The 24,738-nt window shown below is 33.6% G+C and overlaps 1 protein-coding gene across 1 annotated transcript; it reads left to right on the top strand.

The window, feature by feature from the left end:
- The first annotated feature begins 2,420 nt into the window (after positions 1–2,420).
- Positions 2,421–23,777, top strand: LOC132564993 (sentrin-specific protease 6-like). The gene is made up of 21 exons (XM_060229600.1): positions 2,421–2,453; positions 3,181–3,431; positions 3,953–5,427; positions 6,237–6,357; positions 7,281–7,358; positions 7,841–7,914; positions 11,508–11,569; positions 11,761–12,097; positions 12,710–12,972; positions 13,330–13,555; positions 14,280–14,477; positions 16,028–16,400; positions 17,032–17,148; positions 18,365–18,481; positions 18,804–18,896; positions 19,430–19,619; positions 19,797–19,979; positions 20,428–20,507; positions 20,912–20,980; positions 21,464–21,611; positions 22,200–23,777. Exons 1-21 carry the CDS (start codon positions 2,421–2,423, stop codon positions 22,443–22,445), a joined length of 4,734 nt encoding a protein of 1,577 aa, XP_060085583.1. The 3' UTR covers positions 22,446–23,777.
- Positions 23,778–24,738: the final 961 nt, after the last annotated feature.

The following is a 24,738-nucleotide window of genomic DNA, read 5'->3' as shown; positions in this document are numbered from 1 at the left end:
AAATGTGAATCTAATACCTGCTAGCTAGTCGTCAGATTGTATTCAATGTCCACAAGGACTTCCTGACGTCATTTTATTTGTCCTCCATATTATATTCCTAAAAAAAACAATCTGAACTATCTTTTTTTTCGTATTTCTGACTAAGTTTAAACAATTTGAAGTAATCTACAAGCTCATAACAGCTGTAAGAAATTATGTCTAGTGTGACAGACTTTTAGTGAAATATGTGTTGTATGTTCGTGTTCTTAATACCAGTAAAGGCTCATTTAGAACCTTTTTGGCAATTTCAACAACAAATTATCAAATGTCGCTGTAAACACGACTATTCCTTCACCATTATCAGCATCAAAGATGTTTTCTGTTATAAGACGGACTTTCATATATTTAGGTCCGTGGTTATATACAGTGATACTGATATGTTAGGTAATGTAACATGTTATGTATCTAGGTCCGTGGTTATATACAGTGATATGTTAGGTAATGTAACATGTTATGTATCTAGGTCCGTGGTTATATACAGTGATACTAATATGTTAGGTAATGTAACATGTTATGTATCTAGGTCCGTGGTTATATACAGTGATACTATGTTAGGTAATGTTACACATCATGGGGGATGGATCTTTGTTTAATGTTGGCGACGAGAAACTGAAGGTGAAGAAAGCAATTGGTGTTATCTTTTGAATTTAACCAGATCTAATTCTGAAATGTATAGCGTTATGTGTTCTTATTTCAAAATACCCCGAGCTAAATTCATACAGAGACGGGGTAAGCTAACAATCTAACACGAGTTATTTCCCTTCAACGCGGGAAACTCTTATTAAAAAGGCTTTTTATTGCAGGCATGTTTAATTAGCATACAAGTACACTAGATCTCTATTTTTATTTGAATTAATTTTAGAGTAAAAGCTTCGATTTTTAATCATAGGTAATCGATTAATTTAGAAAAAAGAATTAATCGCCTCGACGTATTTCACTATAACCGGAAGTGACATCACGAGTTAGCAGAAAATGGTGCTGGATTGGCCCTTGTTGACTATGCGCCCGTCAGTTTTTCTTGAATTAAGCGTTGAAAATAATGTCATTTTTCCCTGGTAAGTAGATATATGAATAACGAAACAAACAATGTAATGCCTGGGCGATCAGTAAGTCTGTCAACTCAATACTGGAATTGGCAAAGACAAATTCCCCTTCCACATGCGTTTTGGTCATTGAAACTGGACCCGTCGTAAAATTTCTGTTGACTGATGGTGAGGTATACTAACATTCATTATAAAAGTCTATTCATTTTAAGTGCAAAGAAAAAATATCCCCAGGAACTTAATTGCAAAACGTGTTAAGTCAATCATCTGAGCTGCATTGTCTTAAATCATTATTGTCACTTTGTATGATTTGTTTTCAGTAAGAAAGTTAGGAAATATTCTTTGCATGATTCTTGGGCCTAGTTCTATTCAATAATGACTTACTGCTCGGATATAGTAGTATGAATCGAACCAATCGAGTTCTGCTGTGACGTGAACAGATTGCACGTGAAAATTCAACCAGAGATTATACCCATGCTTATACCTAGTTTTGAATATAGTGCAAATAATAACAAACTGTAGTCACATGCACACCACACTCTGGTTTATATCGTTGAGAGTCCTAAATTCATGAGGGCCAGAAGTCTGTGGATTTTTAATCTCACAGTGCTAACTCTTTGTTTGGATTTGAAACGATAAGTAATATCTTTGGAAATTGTCAGTCACTTCTTCCTGTTGTAGCCTGTCCGCAGCTGGAAAAGATAACTTCAAGCATTTATTAACATTAAATATCTAGTATCAAAGACTTGGGTCAGACTCTAAAGTCTTGAAAAATTGTAATTAAATCCTAGTATACATAACATAACCTTGAAACTGCTGATGTAGCAAAAAGTCATACAGTAACTTAAAAAAAAATTGTTGTAGATACTAATATCAAACAGTGTTGTGGAAAAATAATGTATCTAGAATTTAACTGCATGATACTTTTTGTTAAGAAAGTTGGCTTGATCTAAGCTGGAAAAAGGTAAATATAGTAAAAAAATCCAGTCATGGACTTAAGTCACACTGATTCTGGCCATTTGCAAAAAGTAATAAACAAACAGTGGTTTGATATAATCTTGGCAGCTTTCAACAAGCTTTCTTGTGTATGAAAAATAGGAATACTACCGAAATGAAGATTTTGGGTATGGGTATATGTATCTGTTAATATTTCATACTTTATCAGAAACCGCTTGGTACATCCACAAACTTTGGTAATGATGATAATTACAACCATATTTTTCCTTTAAACTTTCGCTTTGAATCAACTGCAAAGGCTTTTACACAAAAGTGTAGTGGTGGTGTTTTTTGTATGCATTGATATACAGATATTCAGTACAGTTTGCTGAAGCCAAAATAATGGATCAAAAAGGAATTTGTCTCAAAAAGGAGGTATTATAGGCCTATATAATGATAAAAAAATGCATTAATGCTTTCAATTGCTGCAGAGTTGGTACATATATAGAAAGGAGGAACAACATAAGTTAAGTCAAGACCCTAGAACGAATCAAACTTGTGCACAGATCGCATACAAGATAAATCATTAACCACAGGACAAATTAAGTTTATATTCACTCCTTATAGCCATGAAGTTCTTCACCAAATCACATTTTGGTGGTCATAGGTCATAGTCACCTCGAAGTTAAAGATAAAGGACTTATGAGTAGGAGGTATATCTAAGAGAGCCCAACTCCAATAACATAAGAGGCAGATTTATTATCTGACAGTATTGTGCCAACTGTGACCTGTTATTTCCCAATCACTGTTTCTTTGATGCTTATTCTGCCCTCAAATCAGGATGGAAAGAAAGATTAAGTTTTATCTCTATTTTTATGTCTGAAAATTGATAACTGTGTACTCACAATTTAACCCTTAATTTTCCCAATTAAATCCACAAATCACTATGATATATAATCTAAATAATCATTTATCGTGAAAGAAACTCCAAGGAACAGCCCACTGCTATATTGATCTATATGTGTGTGTTTTATATATCTTACCTTCAGATTGTGAAAATTTGATCGAGATAAGACATAATTCAGTGGTTTTAAAAGAGCAATATTACCAGCTATGTGCTATTATGATGTGAATTTACAGCCAATGATGTCTGATCATTGAGGTATGTTTTTTCACAGAACTTGCAAATGAGGAACAAAAACCAGACCAAGGATGGAGTAATGCTAACATGTTTAGTAACATCCTCCCCTCAGACAGTACGCAAGAAGTGATCGACATCAACATTTGGCCAACATCAAAGCCTGGAAACGTGGTTACAGAACAAGTACAGCAATATGACCCAGCTGTCAGTCAGTATAGTGAACAGTCCGTCGAGACAACCCCTATACCTGTGGACTTGAATTCAGTGACCGAGTAAGAATGAACTTTTAGTCTTTCAACCTATTACCCAGAGGTTGAAAATAAAATATGGGTTTGAGTTTGATATTTAAGCTTTTGTATGTTTTAAAAAGAATTTAAGGGGAAAAACAACCAGGGCCAATGTTTCCATGTACATACAGTTAATGTAATTATATATAGATCATTTTTTGATTAATTGCAAGACTAAGAACCTTCGTGCAACATTAATTAAATACTAGCATTAGTTAGTTATATAGAGGATCCAGCAACTGAGAAATTTTATAATTTTTTTTTTTGTGAAATCATCACAGAAACAAATATTGAAACAAAATGTATCATTTATGATTACATGCAAGGAGTATAAGTTGTCAGTTTGGCAAGAGTTGCAAATAAAATTCAGCTGGTGAATAAAAAAAAAAATCTTCTCAATTTGTTTAGCCCATTGTTGACAGATGGTAAAGAATATGATATTGAATTTGAAATTAGTTTTATAAGTCTGATATGTATGAAGAAGATTTTTTTTTGTTCTTTTCCAGAAGTGTTGAAGTATATACTGAGCCGGGTATACCAAATTCGTCTTTGCCAGTACAATCTCCAGAACACACCACACCAGTGCCTAGTGTAACTAGTGTAAACATTGGATCAGTGGAGGGAACTCACAAGGCTTACTACTCACCAAATCAAAACCGAATTGTTATTGTATCTAATTCTGGAGGTTCACAAATATGCACAACTCCAAACACAAACACGGTCTACCAAATAAGTCAGAAAACAGAACAATCAAAAAGTTTACTGCATGATATTGTACGACTTACAGGTACTTCAAACTCCAGCTTTGGAGCAGGGCAAGGAGTAGTTCAGGTGGAGACTACCACAAGGGGTAGAGGAAGGGGCCCAGGAAGGCCAAGAGGTGGTGGAAGAGGTCGAGGAAGAGGACGAGGTAGAGGTAAAACAATAATCAGTGGTACTGGGGAAGGAACTTTTAAGATTGTAGCCCCACAGACACAGCCAAGTCCCAGGTCAGGAAACTTACTATTGCATGGTACAGGTGGGCCCACTGCTGGCTCCTTTGCTGGTTATACCATTCCGAAGATTAAACAACCATTCACTACCAGTACAGGAACTTTCCTTACATCAACACCCTCTAGTGGAAGTAACAGCATTATCACATCCCTGCAGGACTTGAATCCTGGACTCTACCATACTGATACTGTTGCCAATGATTCTGATGGAGAGTCGGTATCCATGTTGGATCATGGCTATGCTATTCAGATGGAATCCGCTGTGACTCAAAGTGTGAAAACCAGTGTAGGCCAGAGTAGCTGCATAAGCACAAGTGCACCTAATACTAGTGCTACTTACAATATTGTTCATCAGGTTCACAACACAGCAAAAGTGGTTAGTGATTCAAACAGGTCTACTTCGGCGCTGAAGTCTGCTCTACTGTCGACAGGTGATGCCAGGATCATTCGAGTCGAAAGTCTGCCAACAGGTAGCCAAAGGTTCACAGTAACAACTAGCAGTAAAACCCCAAATAAGGATGCAGCACATGGAGGTCAAAAAGTCAATCCTGTAAGTATTTCAAAGGTTGTCAAAATCCCGTTACATCCTGGGATACAAGGATGCAATGTTGAGACTGGAAAACAGCAGACTAGCATGGCTGGTCAGACTGTAATACAAGTGTCACATTCTGGGCAACAGCAGTTTGGAATGAAAATTCCCACATATACAATGGCTGCAGATTCTCCTGTAACTCCAGATGTGAACGCTGGTGCTGTAGTATGTGCTGACGATAGTCAACAGAATGAGATTGTGGTCAACAGTGAAGATGGTGTAGCTTCACAAAATTCCTCACAAAGTAGTGGTACCAGTGATTCGAGTAGTGGTATTCCACCGAGCTTACTCACTGCTGCAATCACTAACAATTTAAAAGCAGGTCAAAATTACATCATAGATCATGGCAATGGAGTTCAGAAGAGTATGATATGGAATGGCAACATCTTTATAGAGGGTAAGTTTCATTAGAAGCATCCGTTCAGAAAATATGGACACTTGTTGAATTTGAAGGGTGTGACATTCTTTTACAATTTCTTGCATGCTGTCATAATCCCCAATCTACCCTGGCATTTTGATATCTGAAATCAGACTTTAGTCTATGAATGCTTGCAATGCAAATAACTTTTTAAAATTGTTTTTTGAAAAGTTGAAAAATTCCAATAGCTGGTCAGGATGAAGTACAATAAACATATAAATTGGTTTGAGATGATTTGCAGAAAGGGTTTTACAATATTGTGTTCTGATTTTTTTGTCTAAAAAACATTTGTCTTTAAATCACAGTCATTACAAAATTACCAAGAGTTGATTTTTTTTTTTGAAATGAGGATTTCTTACATATACTGTAGATTAATCATTTTCATGGGAGATTTATTTACATTGATTTTTCTCTGTACTCTTCATCTGCAAATACATATGTTCACTAACTGTAAAATAAGTAGGTTTAATGAGCTATATTTATCCACAGAATCGAGTGTCACAAAGTAGTCATTTTATGGAAATTTGCAAAATTTAGTTCCACAAAAATATATGATTTTGCAGTAGTGTATAGTGGATATATAAATTTCCCTTTGAATACACTTCTATGATTTTTTTTCTATAGATTTACGTTAATACTTCATATCATTCATTAAGATTTCAGTCAGTGAAACCTATCTCACATTCTCCCACAAAATTATTTCATATTTCATTACTTATTAGTATTATACATTACACCTTGATGATTTCGTTTGTTTTAATTTCAATTGCATAATTTGCTGTGTATAGATAACGGCAACTCTAACCATTTGAGTGGTGGTGGAGCAGGAGATGGTAATGGAGAGAAGGTACTTAAAGGCAACACCACCGGTCTTAATATGTTGGCAAAAAAGAAAGTGGGCAGACCAAGGTAGGATAGAGTTTTAGTGTATCCATTATATCAATACTGAATGTCTTAAGCCCTCGGCAATCAACTTACTGATGATACAAGATATAATGCAGTTTCTTGGAATCCCTCTCTCTCTCTCTAGATCTTTAATAAATATATGTACATGCATCATTTCATTCATACCTACTGATATTTTACTACAGACTTGGAACATAACATCACTGCCATGTTAATGGACAAAATATCAAAACTCCGAAATAGCATCCAATACTTTTGGCTTTGCTTTACGATTTGCAGGAATGTATATATTTGATCAAAATGAGCTGCCCCATTTTCTAAACTATCAGGTGACATTATCAGTGCTAAATTAGAGAGGGGTTTCCAGAAACAAAGAAATGGTGAAGATGGACCTCGGAAATCGTCTTTGAATAACAAGAAAGCATAGAAACATAACTGGAAGTGTATAAAATGTGTACTATCAATAACAAAAGAAATGTTCTCATATTGATGCCCCTTTAAGAAGAACAGACTTGTGACATATTGCACATTTTTTATTCTCTTGTTATTGGCATTTTAGGGTTACTTTATATATTACGACTGTCAATGAGTTACTAAATGTTTTGATGAGGGAATATCTTGGGAGCTGAGAGTAACAGTCATTTTCAGCAAATTTTAGTCAATGTTTGGAATTTAGAGGGGCCATTCTATGTAGAATTGAAAGAACACAGAAATATGGAGGGGTCAATTTAATTGATGAGGGGCAAATGGCCCCTTAATGCCATCCAGTAATATCTCTGCTTAGATTCACATGTATATTGTTTAACACTTTCATGGAAAATTAAAATTGACAATTTTTGCTATCATCTAAAGCTGCAACAAAAATAGACTAACCTGTTTATGATTTAATTGGTATGTAGAAATGGTTTATGTTCTTTTGTTTTTAGAAAGAGCGATGAGGTGATATTACCCAATGGCCGGACATTTATTCATACAAGCTATCCTTCGGACAAATACCTAGGAAGGTAGGATAACAAAAATATGTTGTAATGTATAAAAGCAACAGATGTTGTTTATGTTTAAATATTGTACTGTCAGGGTTTTCCATAATTTTGTTAGTAGTAGGCTGTGTAGTGAAAGTAGGAGGCTGGCCTGCCGTGTAGTCGTGTACGGAACTGGATTGGTGTAGGCGGCCAAATGATCAAAGTAGCCGGTCAAATTGGCTGGTGACCGGCTCTTATGGAAAACCCTGAACTGTATTGGATCATTGTGAAACTTTATAATATAGTCGTGGTGTTTTCGTAAACTTATTGCTTATTTAGTTGATAATTTTATCAGAGAATATGATTGATTGACAAACAAAGCCATGTTTAACAGAAATACATTTATTTCAATTCAGTAAATTCAATACAGATAGATCAAAAAAGAAATTTCTTTGAAGTTAACTGGAGCTCCTTGTAATCTTTGTGGTAATTTATTCACATATGCATGAATCATATTTGTTTAGACCACCAATACATCCAATGCAAAACCATTCACTGGGAGGAAGATACGAGGGTGATGCAGAAAATTCTGCTGAAGGTAAGATGTCCTTATTTTTTATTAACAAAAACTGAAGAGCATAATTTCAATTCAAGTCTATAATTAGATCATACTTGGTTAAGTACAGTACAGAAGATTGTTCACACATACTTAGTTATGTCCTCATCATACTGTAGATTGTTCACACATACTTAGTTATGTCCTCATCATACTGTAGATTGTTCACACATACTTAGTTATGTCCTCATCATACTGTACATTGTTCACACATAGTTATGTCCTCATCATACTGTACATTGTTCACACATACTTAGTTATGTCCTCATCATACTGTACATTGTTCACACATAGTTATGTCCTCATCATACTGTACATTGTTCACACATACATAGTTATGTCCTCATCATACTGTACATTGTTCACACATACTTAGTTATGTCCTCATCATACTGTACATTGTTCACACATACTTAGTTATGTCCTCATCATACTGTACATTGTTCACACATACTTAGTTCACACATACTTAGTTATGTCCTCATCATACTGTACATTGTTCACACATAGTTATGTCCTCATCATACTGTAGATTGTTCACACATACTTAGTTATGTCCTCATCATACTGTACATTGTTCACACATACTTATTTATATCCTCATCATACTGTACATTGTTCACACATACTTAGTTATGTCCTCATCATACTGTACATTGTTCACACATAGTTATGTCCTCATCATACTGTACATTGTTCACACATACTTAGTTATGTCCTCATCATACATTGTTCACACATAGTTATGTCTCATCATACTGTACGTTGTTCACACATACTTAGTTATGTCCTCATCATACTGTACATTGTTCACACATAGTTATGTCCTCATCATACTGTACATTGTTCACACATACTTAGTTATGTCCTCATCATACTGTACATTGTTCACACATACTTAGTTATGTCCTCATCATACTGTACATTGTTCACACATAGTTATGTCCTCATCATACTGTAGATTGTTCACACATACTTAGTTATGTCCTCATCATACTGTAGATTGTTCACACATACTTAGTTATGTCCTCATCATACTGTACATTGTTCACACATAGTTATGTCCTCATCATACTGTACATTGTTCACACATAGTTATGTCCTCATCATACTGTACACATACTTAGATTGTTCACACATACTTAGTTATGTCCTCATCATACTGTACACACATACTTAGTTGTTCACACATACTTACACATACTTAGTTATGTCCTCATCATACTGTAGATTGTTCACACATACTTAGTTATGTCCTCATCATACTGTACACATATTGTTCACACATACTTGTTCACACATAGTTATGTCCTCATCATACTGTACATTGTTCACACATAGTTATGTCCTCATCATACTGTACATTGTTCACACATACTTAGTTATGTCCTCATCATACTGTACATTGTTCACACATACTTAGTTATGTCCTTATCATACTGTACATTGTTCACACATGTTATGTCCTCATCATACTGTAGTTGTCACACATACATTTCACACATACATAGTTATGTCCTCATCATGTCCTCATCATACTGTACATTGTTCACACATACTTAGTTATGTCCTCATCATACTGTACATTGTTCACACATAGTTATGTCCTCATCATACTGTAGATTGTTCACACATACTTAGTTATGTCCTCATCATACTGTACATTGTTCACACATACATAGTTATGTCCTCATCATACTGTACATTGTTCACACATACTTAGTTATGTCCTCATCATACTGTACATTGTTCACACATAGTTATGTCCTCATCATACTGTACATTGTTCACACATACTTATTTATATCCTCATCATACTGTAGATTGTTCACACATACTTAGTTATGTCCTCATCATACTGTACATTGTTCACACATAGTTATGTCCTCATCATACTGTACGTTGTTCACACATACTTAGTTATGTCCTCATCATACTGTAGATTGTTCACACATACTTAGTTATGTCCTCATCATACTGTACATTGTTCACACATACTTAGTTATGTCCTCATCATACTGTACATTGTTCACACATACTTAGTTATGTCCTCATCATACTGTACATTGTTCACACATAGTTATGTCCTCATCATACTGTACATTGTTCACACATAGTTATGTCCTCATCATACTGTACGTTGTTCACACATAGTTATGTCCTCATCATACTGTAGATTGTTCACACATACTTAGTTATGTCCTCATCATACTGTACGTTGTTCACACATACTTAGTTATGTCCTCATCATACTGTAGATTGTTCACACATACTTAGTTATGTCCTCATCATACTGTACATTGTTCACACATACTTAGTTATGTCCTCATCATACTGTACATTGTTCACACATACTTAGTTATGTCCTCATCATACAGTACGTTGTTCACACATACTTAGTTATGTCCTCATCATACAGTACGTTGTTCACACATACTTAGTTATGTCCTCATCATACAGTACGTTGTTCACACATACTTAGTTATGTCCTCATCATACTGTACGTTGTTCACACATACTTAGTTATGTCCTCATCATACTGTACGTTGTTCACACATACTTAGTTATGTCCTCATCATACTGTACATTGTTCACACATACTTAGTTATGTCCTCATCATACTGTTATGTCCTCATCATACAGTACGTTGTTCACACATACTTAGTTATGTCCTCATCATACAGTACATTGTTCACACATATTTATGTCCTCATCATACAGTACGACGTTCACACATAGTTATGTCCTCATCATACTGTACGTTGTTCACACATACTTAGTTATGTCCTCATCATACTGTACATTGTTCACACATACATAGTTATGTCCTCATCATACTGTACATTGTTCACACATACTTAGTTATGTCCTCATCATACTGTACATTGTTCACACATAGTTATGTCCTCATCATACTGTACATTGTTCACACATACTTAGTTATGTCCTCATCATACTGTACATTGTTCACACATACATAGTTATGTCCTCATCATACTGTACGTTGTTCACACATACTTAGTTATGTCCTCATCATACTGTACATTGTTCACACATACATAGTTATGTCCTCATCATACTGTACGTTGTTCACACATACTTAGTTATGTCCTCATCATACTGTACATTGTTCACACATACATAGTTATGTCCTCATCATACTGTACGTTGTTCACACATACTTAGTTATGTCTTCATCATACTGTACATTGTTCACACATACTTAGTTGTGTCCTCATCATATAGTAGGTCGCTCATAACAGTTTTTTTCCTGTTCTAGTCTCCATTCTTGAACTTAATACCATGTTTTTTATCCCACTGGTATTTATTGTTGTCCAATGCTGTTTCCTTGTCCTGTAATAAGCCCATATGGATTAATTTCTGTCAAGTAAAATTATATTCCAATACTCTTTCCTTTTCCTATCTTAAATACACACCTGGAGTAAGAAGGAAGATGTTTACCCTCTTTTCATGTCGATTTATCAGTACCCGAAACTCAAATGGTCCATATACCTGATCCTGAAATGGATTGGAAAAACATGAATTAAAAGTGCATTTATTTTATTGTATTGTAGACGATTCTAGTCAAGGAGAAAATAAGATGGAAGATACATCCAGTGTAAAACGACAAAATGAGGTAAAGAAGTTCATTCTTTTTTCAGTTGTTGATGAATTGATCACGTGTCAACCATGGTGTAATAATTATATTTTTTATATATATTTTGCTTCATTTCTTTGATGTTAACATTAAGGAATTAAGACATGATGTCGGTACAATGTTGCAGTTGTTCCATTTCTTGTCACTAATATTGATATGCTGTCTTCTAGGATGATGGAGAATATGTGGTTCACTGTAAGTTTTGTGGATACACTAGTGCCAGGACAGATTCGTGTGAAAGGTGCAATAGAAAGTTCCCAAATAATGTGAAAAAGGAACCAGTGAAACGACAAAAGCTGGATAGTAGTGAATCAAAAAATGAACAAAGTACTGGTGTTGTGACTAAAGACTCCTTTTATGGTAAAAAAATTCAAGGACAGTCTCAACCATATAAGAGTGCTGTGCTGAGTGTACGAAGTGTGTCCCAGAGAGGACGAAGAATAAATAACCAAGGACGAACCTACAACATGGTCCGCATCACACCTAGTAAAAAATATGTGGAACCAGGTATGTACTTCAAAAAATTACTTACATAGAGATGTGGTAGGTTTAGTTTGAGATACTCCAGGTTTTATATGTCTATATTATGCATGTATTATGATATGGTATTGGTTGTCCTTCTGGTGTCATCTTTCTTTTGTCTAGATATTGCCTCCAATATTTTCCAACCCATCTCCTTCAAACGTTGTAGACTTACCTGGTAATCGCAATGACTAAGTTGTATTTTTCTGAGTGTAACTTTAATTTGACTGTATTTGGACAAATTTCTTCCCCATCACGTTCTCATAATGTTAATCTTTCTCAAGTCTTTGTTACCATTTCTATATTTGCATTTCAGTATGATAAATCATGAACATTTTTTCAGCGTGGGAAGGTTTATATTGCTCTGCCTATTGTATTCTTATTCTATAGTTTTTCAGTGGACAAAAAATTATAATCAGTAAATGAAAAATAGAAAAAAATCAAAGTTATTGCTTAAATGAGAGGAAAGTGGGAAATAAAAAGATTTTGTAAATATTGAAACTCTTAATAAAGCAAGATAGAATTAATTTAGTGTTCCTTTAAGTTTGGCTATCCTTTTAATAGTAAAAAGTCATGTGTTTAACTTTTTCTTTCCAGTTACTGTGATTGTATCCTCAGATGAGGAAGAAGATACTGCTACTCAAATCGCAAATTTAGAAAATCTCTCCACGTCATGTGTTCAGACTCCATCTAAAAATGGCTCTTCTAGTGCTTTATCTTGTAACGAGAGCAAAAACCAATCAAATACTGTCTCCAAAAAGACTGAGGAAGATGATGAATTGTCTAAACTAGTGTCAATCATTCCTTCTCGGAATTCACCAACATTTAAAAACAGCAGAATTAGCAAAATGGAAGACAAGGTAATATTTTCAATATTTTCATTTTTGAATAAAGTTTATGAATGTGAAATCATAACTTTTTAACTGTACTGGCTTTCAGTTCCCTGAAAGAACTAGGACAGTAAAGAAATATGTTTACAACAGTGTTCTCTCTACATATTTATGATAATTCTTTTCATTTTGAAAAATATTGAAAATTTCAATGGCTGATGAATCATTTTTCTTAAATATTTTGTTCCTTTGCAAGTTACTGTGATATCATATTTTGTACTTATTTTGTAGCTGGCAAAGTTGGTTGTTCCATATTTCATTATCTTCTTGACCTTGTGAATGGCGAAGTTTAAATTTTATCAAAATTTCAAAATTTCTATTTTAAAGGAAGGAAATCTTATGTCAAAATGGAATACCAACACTCAGTCCAATACTCCTTCACCAGAACCCCTAGTAAAGGTTGACACGCCGAAACCAGTGGCCATTCCCCTACAGTCACAATCATCAGGAAGTCTTACACTCAATGCCCGAAGTGTCAAAGTTGGTTCACTGAAGGGCACTCCTATAGAACCTATCCTTATTTCAGATGATGGTGTGCAAATCTTTATGGAGTGTAAGTTAAAAGCCATATCTTGTCCATGGATCAGAAATTGTGATCATTTGTCAAAAAATGTTATTTTTAATACATGACCTAACTACAAATGAAATTTTACTTCACGACAACAATTGTGAAACAAGCTATCAGCTCATACTAGTCAGTCTTGTTTGCCTTGATTGAAGGATATGAGGGTCTAGAAGAAAGCGGTTTGTGTTACTTTCTACTTAACAAACTTACCAACCAGTTTATTTAATGGTTTATAAACGTTAGTTGTACTAAATGCATCGCATACAATGTAAAGAAAAACATGTGTAAATAATAATTAAACTGTTCAGGTAATTTCTTCATGCTAAAGTATTTGTCATAATTTTAGTTTGATCTGAAATAAAACGTTGATCTATAGATCCTAACTGAAAGCTTCGTTGAAATTCAGATTTTTTTTTACTTTTTAAATACACATACTTTAAACTGTTATGATTCCACTGTTAATATTTGTAAGTAGTTCTGCTTGAACATCAAATATGCATGTTGTTGATATTTATTGTGAAAAACTTGATTAATAGAGAGAGAGAAATCTGCAATTTAACAATGATAGGTTTGGTTTAAGTACATTTTCGTTACATATTGGCATTATTTGGAGCATTTTGTATATCATCACTCATATGTTGATATGAAGTCAATATAAATGATTGAAATTTTTTTATGAGATTCAAATATTACAATTTACTTGTGTTTACAGGTGAGGAGAACACTCATAAATTCAACATAGCACCATCAGAGATGAACCAGTGCTTGTTACACTTGAAGAAATCTACACCGGTCATATTTATTCATACCACAGTAGACTTTGGAGGCAAACTGAGAAAACAGCTGGAAATGACAAATAAAACACCTCCACCAAATTCTTCAGAACCTTACTTCAATCCTGTGGACAAAGGCTAGTTTCACATCTAATGACCTCTTACTAATGAGTCAGAGCCCAGAAAAAACGCCTTTAGGCCGTCATATTTGTGGCTTGGTTAAAAGTATTTGGCCAGAAGAGGAAGTCACTAGTCTGGAAAATTTACATGCAAGATTTTCATAACCATGCTTATAGCACTAACACACCATGTAACAGACTTTAATTCAAAAGTTCAGATGTGAATCAGTTGTTGATATCTGGTGAATGTTTTAATAAAACAGTTACCAACAGTAATTATACTCAATTAGACACAATTTCAAGAACGTCCAATGTTAGAATTGTGAAGTCATTAGTGAGTAGGCAATTTTACATGAGAACTTGCGATATATATTTTTTGAAGAGCCTCTAGAAAGCTTAATGCTATCATAATAATTATACAATAAGATGTTTGCTGAATATCATTATGGGTACTGTTTTCTTTGAAGTTGGTTGTCTTGTGGCAAATGTCTTTATATTTTTTGGTTATCCTGTTAAAAAAGCAATTTTCCATAGCTATTTCCATTCAGATAACCTAGGACTTCTTTACCGATAACATGATCAGTGTTTGTTGTAGGAGGCACAAACTTATCTTATGATGTGCTGAAATTTTTATGATTTTTCATTGTAAAGTCCCTAAAAGAACGCATGATGGTCAGCAGTTAGGTAGACAGCTTTTATTTTATACGTACATGGAATTATATGAAAAAAATATATTCCACTGAAGGACTAGTCAGTAAAAATCACTTGTCTTTTGCCAAAATCCTCTCATCAGGATGAGCTGACAAGTGCATTTGCTGGGTGCTGTTATTATAACCGCAATTTACATAGTGATAACTGTCTGCATGCATCTATCTGTCCTTGTGTGTATTCATGATAACTTAGTGTATTTTGTGAACAGTAAATCTAGTCCATATTCACACTATCATCTCATCAAGGTCTACACTTGACTTAATTTTGGTGAAGGTTCATATTCACACTAAACATCACATATTCACAACATAACATCCCCTCGTCAAGGTCTACACTTGGTAAGATAATGATGTTCATGGGTCAAGGTTAAAGGTCAAAAGGTCATTTTTGTCAAACCTTGGAAATAAAACCCTTGTGTACAAGATACCAATCTCACAAACTCCTTGAAGTTTTAGTTCATATTTACGCAGTAGCTTCACCCCACCAAGTTCTATACCTAATTAAATTTCAATGGTCATCCATCAGGGTGAAAGATAAAGGACACCATTTAACACTTTTGAAATAAAAAATGTGGCTGGAATTGTGAGTGAAATATATGCAGATATTCAGAACTATTGTATAAGTCAAACAGACACCAGCAAAAATAGAGATGTTAATAGTAACTAAAGTGTGAATTTTTTATTTGAAAAGGAAAACGGTTCTGCACTCCCATCTTCAAGTTGTCAAAAATGAGAAACATAACAGAAATTGAATCTTGATGCAAATATTTTGTGACTTGATAAGAACACATTTCTTAATTGGTCCATTAAGCAATGTAGACTTTTATTCATTAGATTATGTTTGATTTTTAATTTCAGACTTGAAATACCAGTACATAGTGCTGCTGTTACAGTCAGTATCCTTGCAAGAACAGAAAAACACACTACGAGTCCTAGAAGGTTATCAACAAACTATCAACAACAAAGATCAGAATTTTATTGAGATGTTGAGTCATACAGAATCCCAACAGCTTCTTATCAGCACATCATTCTTAAGTAAGAGGATGCCAAATCCTGCTTTTGATATGGACACAAATGCGATGAAGACAGAACCCCCCTGTGTTAACAATACCATGACAAAATCCAACAACACAGAATTTGGGGCAGACAACTCTGATATGGACACCAGTCTTGGCCAGAGAGAGCGTTCTCCTTCCCCTCCTCGCATTATGTTTTCTGGACCAATAGAAAAGTAAGTCATTATTGCAATTTGACACTGTAATGTACAAGGAAAGTGATAGACAAATGAAATCTTCACACAGCTGAAATTCACTAATATTCATATACTGTGCTGCTGGCTATTTTTACAGTCAAATTTTTTATGAATTGCTTTTAAAACAATTGAATTATATTGGAATGAATTTTCTAACTTTAAAAGGACATTGAAAACATGCATGTCATTATTTCACAGATTTAAGTTTTGCATTCATGTTAATGTAGCACAAAATAGCAAAATATTGTAATCAGCGAAAATAATTGGCTTTAAGGTAATTTAACATAGGTGCATAGATAGTGTGCATTCTATATTATATATCATGTATGGTATTATTTCTACTTCATTGTTTATAGAGGTAAAACATTTTGAAAAAGGTCCGCTTGAGACATGCTTTTCCCTGGAACTTTCAGATCACACATGATATAGAGTTAAACAGTATCAGTTTTTGCAATTTTATGAATCAAAAATGCAGGTTTTTGAGAGTCATACAAAATCTTGCTTGAAAGATTGAAAGTTGCGAAAAAATTGAGAATTTGTAGTGTTAAACTATCTAGAATCTACTTGATTTTGAAGGCCACAACTTGTTAATGATATCTTGATTTTGTAGATTGATAACATACCCACCTCCCCCTACTCCTGGTGGTATAGCAGTTACAAACGAAGACCTGTACTGTTTGAATGAAGGCGAGTTCCTCAATGATGTCATCATTGATTTCTATCTGAGGTAAGTATTGTAAACCTTCGTGGCTATCACATGCAAGGTGTGGCCCATTTCTTCAGAGTATACGTGATATATCTCCAAAGAAAATTGAAAATTGGCTTGAAAATGTTCCCCTTTGAATATTCATTACCCAAAATGTTGCTGAACTTGTTTGTCAAATTTAACGTACTAACTTCTTCACCAGATTGACATTAAATTTGCAGTTAATGGACACAAACATTTTGGATCTAGAAAACAAATTACTTATTATGTAATTATTATGAGAGAATATCATCAGTTTTATATAGAAGTGTTACTAATGAAGCACATAATTCCTGCTTCCTAATGGGAGTTAATGTGATCACAAATGGACCATTTCCCATCTCGGAATCTTGTGTAGCGGGAGTTAAAAAGAGATAACTTGCCAGTACACTGTGAGATTTAGAGAGCAAATCACTCAATGTAGCGATAGAATATGTGTATGAAAAAAATGAAATATTTCAATATTTCAACTACTAAAAAAAAAATGGCAAGAAAAAATAATACCTAAGTGAAGTAAGAGATTAAAGTTCAAATGATGAATCCCATATTGAATTAAAAAAAACCTGTTATCAAATAATCATCACATCATTGTTATGGTTAATGCTTCATTAGTCAGTACTTCGGCATAAATCACAATTAATAAAAATGTGTTTCCTGCCAGAATCAGACACACATGGATAAGATGTGATTATGTCAAGATTGTTGAACAGCATCAACTATTAATTTCATGTTTGCCACCAGGCTTGCATGACCTTCGTATCTACAGAATTTCTGATTACGGGCACCTGCATCTAGCATGTTGTTAAGTACTGTCAAACTTTGATGTTCCAAAGTTCTAGGGACTAGCAAACAACATTGACACATTGAGACATTGAATCGTTCATGGCAGGTTATATCAACATTTTCATGGTAGGTTACGTCAAATTTTTCATATTCAGGACTATTGTTGATGACACAACATTTCTACTTAAACAAATACAAAAACACAAGTTCAAAAGAAAAAAAGACATTTTTTATCTATATAACAAAAAATATTTTCATTCATGAAACAAAAAATAGTTAGCAATTAATAGGAACTTGACAATGCAAATTTTTGTTTACATTTTTCTTATATAGGTAGATTTGTATATGTGCCTTCATGTACAGCATAAGTATTTTATGGGTCAATTTCAAATGAAATGTGTTTGCTTGTGAGCAGATTCCTGTTCCGGGAAGTACTGAGTGAAGAAGTCAGAAAGAGGACACATATCTTCAGTTCCTTTTTCTTTAAACGTCTGACTCAGCGGCAAGGCCGAGTGGCAGACTCTGCTCTCACGTATGTATTTTCATATTTTATCTGAAACAGATGTGAATACTATATTGTGCTGTATGCTTTATTTTGATACAATCTTTAGTGATGTTTCCTCTATTTTCCCCCATATAATACAAAGTGCTGAACTTTTGAAGGAATCAGTATGTGTTAAGATCTTATGTAAGCTTTACACAGGCCCAATACTTAAAGCACAAACTTCATCTCCCAATATCAGTATAGTCTATTTCTTTAAGTATTACTTAATTGCTATGAGCCTTAGATAAAAAAAAAAGAGTGTGTTTAACCTTGTCAGCATTCTAAGTTTTGCAAAAATTGCTGATTTCAGTCCTGCAGAGAGAAGACATGCTGCTGTGAAGAAGTGGACAAAGCATGTGGATCTGTTTGAGAAAGATTTCATTGTGATTCCCATCAATGAACAGTTAGTTTTTTATATTAAATTTTTTTTTTCAAGAAAATTATCTGTATAAACCTGAATCAAATTAACCACAGTAAATGGATGATTGTTTTGTACAGGTGATAATAGTAAAGTGCTATGCATTTTCCCCTGTCATTTTGGCCATTATGAAGTGTTGAATGTCCATTACTTAACAAAATCAAAACAAATATGTTAAATGATGTTTGTTTTGGTAAATCATTCACGTGAGGATTTTATTTTTGTTTTGTTTTGCTCTCGCAGAAAATTTTTGCTAAAGTACATGAAACATATATGTCAGCTTAAACATCAAATTTTCCATCACTATTTATTTTCAGTCTATTGGTAAAAGACTGCAACGAATGAATATTAAGTAACGAGAGTAATTCTCCATTTACAGTAAATTATTTGTCCAAAATAAGAATCTGGTTGTGATAAATTGGGGCTGTAAAATAGTACGACAAAAGCAGTTGTGAAGAGATTTTATTGTAATATAATCATTTGTGTTAAATTCTCTACAATGTTTTCATTGCTTGCAGTTCCCATTGGTTCCTGGCCATCATCTGTTACCCAGGATTACTTATGAATGAAAACATTTTCTATATACCAAAGCATCGTTTGGAGAAGGTTTTTGGAGAACAGGTCAGTACTCCAGTTCAGCAGGACAGTGAAGGGTTGACTGATAGCATGCCTACACCTGGTTCTGACAATGCAGGCGAGGCTATGGAGGTATGTATCATCTCTTTTTATTATTATAACATAAAACCAAAAAGGTTTGAAAAATTCACAAATATATCTCACAATAGTGACTTATATAGACGAGAACTTAGTGTCCATAAAGTCGGAGGTATTTTTAAAGACCTGATGTTAAACATTTAATACCTGTTACGTAATTTGTGATTGTAGGAAGATGTGGAGGAGAACAATGAAGAGAAACCCATGGACACAGAGACGACGCCCACCACCTCTGTGCCACAGACAACTATGTCAACACCCACCTCGACACCTGTCTCTACTCCTATTACAATGCCTCAACACAAAACTCAGTATACACCAGCTTACTGTAGCTCCACAAAAGTGCCCCCAAAGGTGTGCATATGGAGAGCTATGAAATAGTATTTAAAAAGTGTTGGCTCAATCTAATTATTAGGCCAGTGTGTCATAAACAACATTTGATCCTCTAATATGTCTTGAAAAGACTGATTTTATATAGTAAAAATATCTTGAAATGATCAGACAAAATTATGATTGCAGTGGGGCAATCTCTTGAACAGTTTCACAAGAATTGCTAGTCTCTATTTACTTTTTTAATCTTTTCATCTGTGTTCTGAATCTTTGTCAAGGAAATATATATCATACCTGGTCATCACCTTAAGTTTCAAAAGTGGGTGTACAAGTATCTGAATGAGTACCAGTGATACACTTGCACTGAAAAGGTCTTCTGAATCACTTTATCAAGAAGGACTATTGATTTAGGTGCAAAACTTGTTTTTTATTTGAGGCCCAAAATACTAACTTTGGAATATTTTTGTTTTAGGAACTACGTGGTCGGATAATACAAAGTTATGATGAGGTGGCAGAGAGCAAGAAATGTTTTGTGGAAAGTGGACAAAGAGCGTTAGTATTAAAACCAGTTTTTACTATAGATGATGTCAAACTTATATCATCTTTATATATAGGCATATCTTAAGGAGTAATATACCAAAATGGTGTAAACTTTCCATTGGACTCCATTTCTTCGTCGAGACACCAAATTTAGTTCTATTTCTTATGAAAGAGAGATAAGGGTTTTATTCTGTTCCCAAATATATTGTCATCTGTGATATTTCAAATTGATTGCATATTGTCCTTTTCTGCTTGGTATGTATGTACAGATTGTGACATATAGACTTCTTTACATTCATTGACAATATTGTATTATTTGGTACAGCAGCATAGTAAATCAATTGTATATTGATAAATAACAAATCAATATCTCCTATGTCTTGCTAATGATAAAAAACTGATCTATTTTGTTTCAGACCATGTGTATTGATATTTGATTCATTGGCTGGCCCAAACAAAGCTAGAATCGTCACAATACTGAAAGAGTAAGTTATAGCCCATCATCTGTAGTTTGCAGGTGATCTGTAATGATCACAGTACTGTCAACACAGTGAATTCCTGAGGTTATCTCCAAATCAAATTAAAAATAATTTTAAACTTTCACAATGTAATGCAGTGTTAATTAGAGAAAGGTCTTTTTATAATTTGTGTGTAGTTTTGAAAATAAAACATCTTAACAATTATTCTGGATCCACGGTATAGGTGCATTGAAGTTTACATATTTTAAAAGACCAAAACTACCGTCGTATTAATTGTTTCACAAAGGTGATTGTGGAAAAGTCAAGATTTAGTTTATTTGTGTCAGATATTGTCACAGCATTTAAGATTCACTTTTCAGGCTTAGCTTTCAAAATATAAGGCCCGGTTTTGTACTTTAGTGTTACAAAACAGTTGACATATTATTTAATACATATACAAAGATTCAATTATGTTTTAACATCACTAAACATCTCATGGCTGTACAACAGGTACCTTCAAGTGGAGTGGAACACAAAGAAAGACAATTTGTTTAACCTGAAGGAGCGTATACGTGGCTGCACACCCCGAGTCCCTCAACAGACCAACTTCAGTGACTGTGGCCTCTATGTTTTGCAGTATGCACAGAGCTTCTTTGAGGTATTTTTATAAACGTCAATAAAACGGAACCTTCCTTATATAGCATTTTCTCGTTATCTGAAATTTAGCAGGTTTTATATGTTGATATTATAAAGTTATTTTATTGTTTGCTATTTTCAAGGATGTAGTAAAACTACATGAAAAACCTAGTAAGTCTTTTTGCTTCAAACCTTTGACAAAACAGCGAAAGTTGAACCATTTGTAAAAGTAACATTTACGTTATGAAATATAATAGTTGCACCAGCTCTGTATACACACAGCTGTCATTGTTATGGATCCATGTGATGTTTCAGATTTCCACTTTCCATTTCCAATGATTTCAAATAAAAAGATTTATTTATCAATTCACATAGAAATACATGCCTTTATATATATATTTTTTTACCTAAATGTTACTCATGAAAATCCTTATGATTGAGTGCAGAAGTCCAAAAGTCTATAAAAAGCCCTGTTAATGATTGCACAATCATTCCTCCTGGTTTTCCATAGTTTTATTTTCAACAATGTAAAATCCCTTTGATATTTTACTTTTTAAATTTATGTTTATCTAATTGTCATAGTATGAAAAAGGGTTTCCTTCCTTTTCAGGATCCTTTGGTGGACTACTCATTTCCAATCAAGTGTTTACAAAATTGGTTCACGGAGGAGAGAATGAAAAAGAAACGACAAGAGATTAAAGACTTAGTGATGGCTATAAAACAGAAAAATGATGCAGAGTTGCTGAAGAAATTGCAGCATTTGCAACACCTGAAACAGCAACAGTTGCAGCAGCAACAAACAGATAATGACCAGGCACCTGAGGAAGAAAAGGAGTGTGATGGTGAACAGTCCTGACACAGGCTGTGATGTTGTGTGTGAGAGCGAACAGACAAAAATATTCAGGGATCATTAAAATGCCATCCGTCATCTAAAATCTGTTACACACCAGGTGTTGCTACTAGCACACGCCTGTCCTTTATATGTATCGGACATCTGTTAAACTGGGATGTTTATACAGTTAGCTAAGGGTCTTGACTTTGTGGCAGTGTTGTAGAAGCTTGTTAGGCTTCATAAATCTGAACATTATTTTTTATGGTAAATTTGGTTGAAGTAATAAAATCATTCCAACACTATTCGCTGTGATGTGTGGCAATAAATATTGTTTGATGTTTCACACTTGTCTCCTTCAGAACTGCTTTACTGTAAGTTTACACTGTGAATTGGCTAGAACATTTGTCTGAAGCTTCAGACTGTTGAATTCTATCAGTCTTAGAATTTGGTTAATGTTGTTCTCATTTCCTTGATTAATCAAACAAAAGAGTTTGTACAACTACTGCAGAGGTGCCTGTCCAATCTATTACTAAAATACATCCTTCTTTTCTCTTGATATCTAAATATTTAAATTAACATAGAATAATTTGATATACTTATACTGTAATACATTTATTTAAAACAATCAATTACTGATCTTATTTTATCAATTTAATAACCATTCATTAATAACGTAAATGTCATCTCTCTTTTAATTTCAGTTCTGAGGAGGACAGGATTTGTTTAGCTTAGTTTCACAGAAAACATAAGTATACAAAAATAGTATACAGTTCATAAAATGTAGCAATTCATGTAAGGATGGATTTGGATGGTTAATATCCATTTCCCATAAGTAAAAACCACAAAGTTTTGGTGGACATTTTTAGTTGTTATTTAGGGCTTGCTTATCAATGCTTATAATTGCATTTAGTTCTGTTTCTCACCAAGTATTAGTACTGCAGCAAACCAGTTGAGTACCTAAAGAAATCCAAGTGTGTACAACTTAAAATCATTGATAGATTTTAATGTTTTCAATAAATTTCTACTTTTCTAGAACAAAAAAAAATCTACTTTTATAATATATCAAAGAATTTTTGGGCTCATTAAATTTGAATTTCAATAGTTGCTAAGAATTTCAAAATGAGGAAAACAAGACTTAATTTCATGGAACACTTATTTTCTCAATGTTTTGATGAACTTCAATATTGTAACAGTAGAATTTCTTCCATTCAGTACTATCTAACTTGACAGCTTTTTATGATGTTTTATTTGAAGGTTGCCTATTTTTCAGCACATTTGTTCATCAATACTTATAAATTAGCAGGTTGTATTAATTAGAATTAATTGATTAGTTTCTAGGTCAAATAAAATCTAAAAGAAATTATAGAATTTAAAATGTTCATCATAGATGTTAAAGTACAAAAATGATATTAATTTCTTTTTATTTGTTTTATTATTCTTCATGTCTTAAAATTGATATTAGATAAGAAATATACAAGAATATACCGAGGTACTGTAATGTTAGGACTCTGAACAACACTATTTGTGTTAGCTCTGTATTTGTTAACATGTCATTGGGTTCCACTCTTTGAATTGTTATGTTAACTGTTCCATGCTTGATATCAAACTATAACACATAGGGCAGGTTGCTTGGAGTGTAATTGACAAATCTATGAGCACACTGCTACTTAATATTTGTAATGTTCAGTTTCCAGCTTTCTATTACAAATTTTTCTCTGTCTTCCCTAAATGAAATTTTGTGTTTCTAGGTCAGAAATAGCATGTCTATAATGTTATCATATTCCACAGTACAGTATTACAACATCTTGAACTGTCAGGTCTGTATCTCTTATCATTACTTAGAAAGGTAGGAAAAAGATATTATTATCGTGGAAAGTAAATAATGTTTAATTTGCGAAAATCATTGGATAGAACATAATCATGGACAATTGAATTTGTCGTTCATCAATGAAATATCTGTTGATAAAATCATTTGTACTTGTTGGAAGAGGAACACTTTCATTTTGATCATAGTTATCAACATAATTATCAGGGTTTTTTTATGATTATTTTTTCTTATTATTTTTTTTAACAAACAGCATTATGTTGGGTTGATTGAGTCTATGTCATGCATAAAAATTGTGAAGCAGATTAAATGTGAAGTCTGTGTGTATGAAAACTTCATCATTAATTACTTGGCGTTAATGTACTTATTGGGTATATATATGTGTGTGTTTGGCAGGTTTCCGTTTTCCATATGCTGTTTAAGAAATTGACTGGAAAATATACTTTATATACCAGTGCAGTTCTTATCTGATGTAGACCAAACATGATTCAA

This window comes from Ylistrum balloti, unplaced genomic scaffold (assembly GCF_031769215.1).
Source record: "Ylistrum balloti isolate Yb309-2 unplaced genomic scaffold, AGI_CSIRO_Ybal_v1 Utg369686, whole genome shotgun sequence".
NCBI classification, from domain to species: domain Eukaryota; kingdom Metazoa; phylum Mollusca; class Bivalvia; order Pectinida; family Pectinidae; genus Ylistrum; species Ylistrum balloti.
This window is presented reverse-complemented; position numbering and strand designations above follow the sequence as displayed.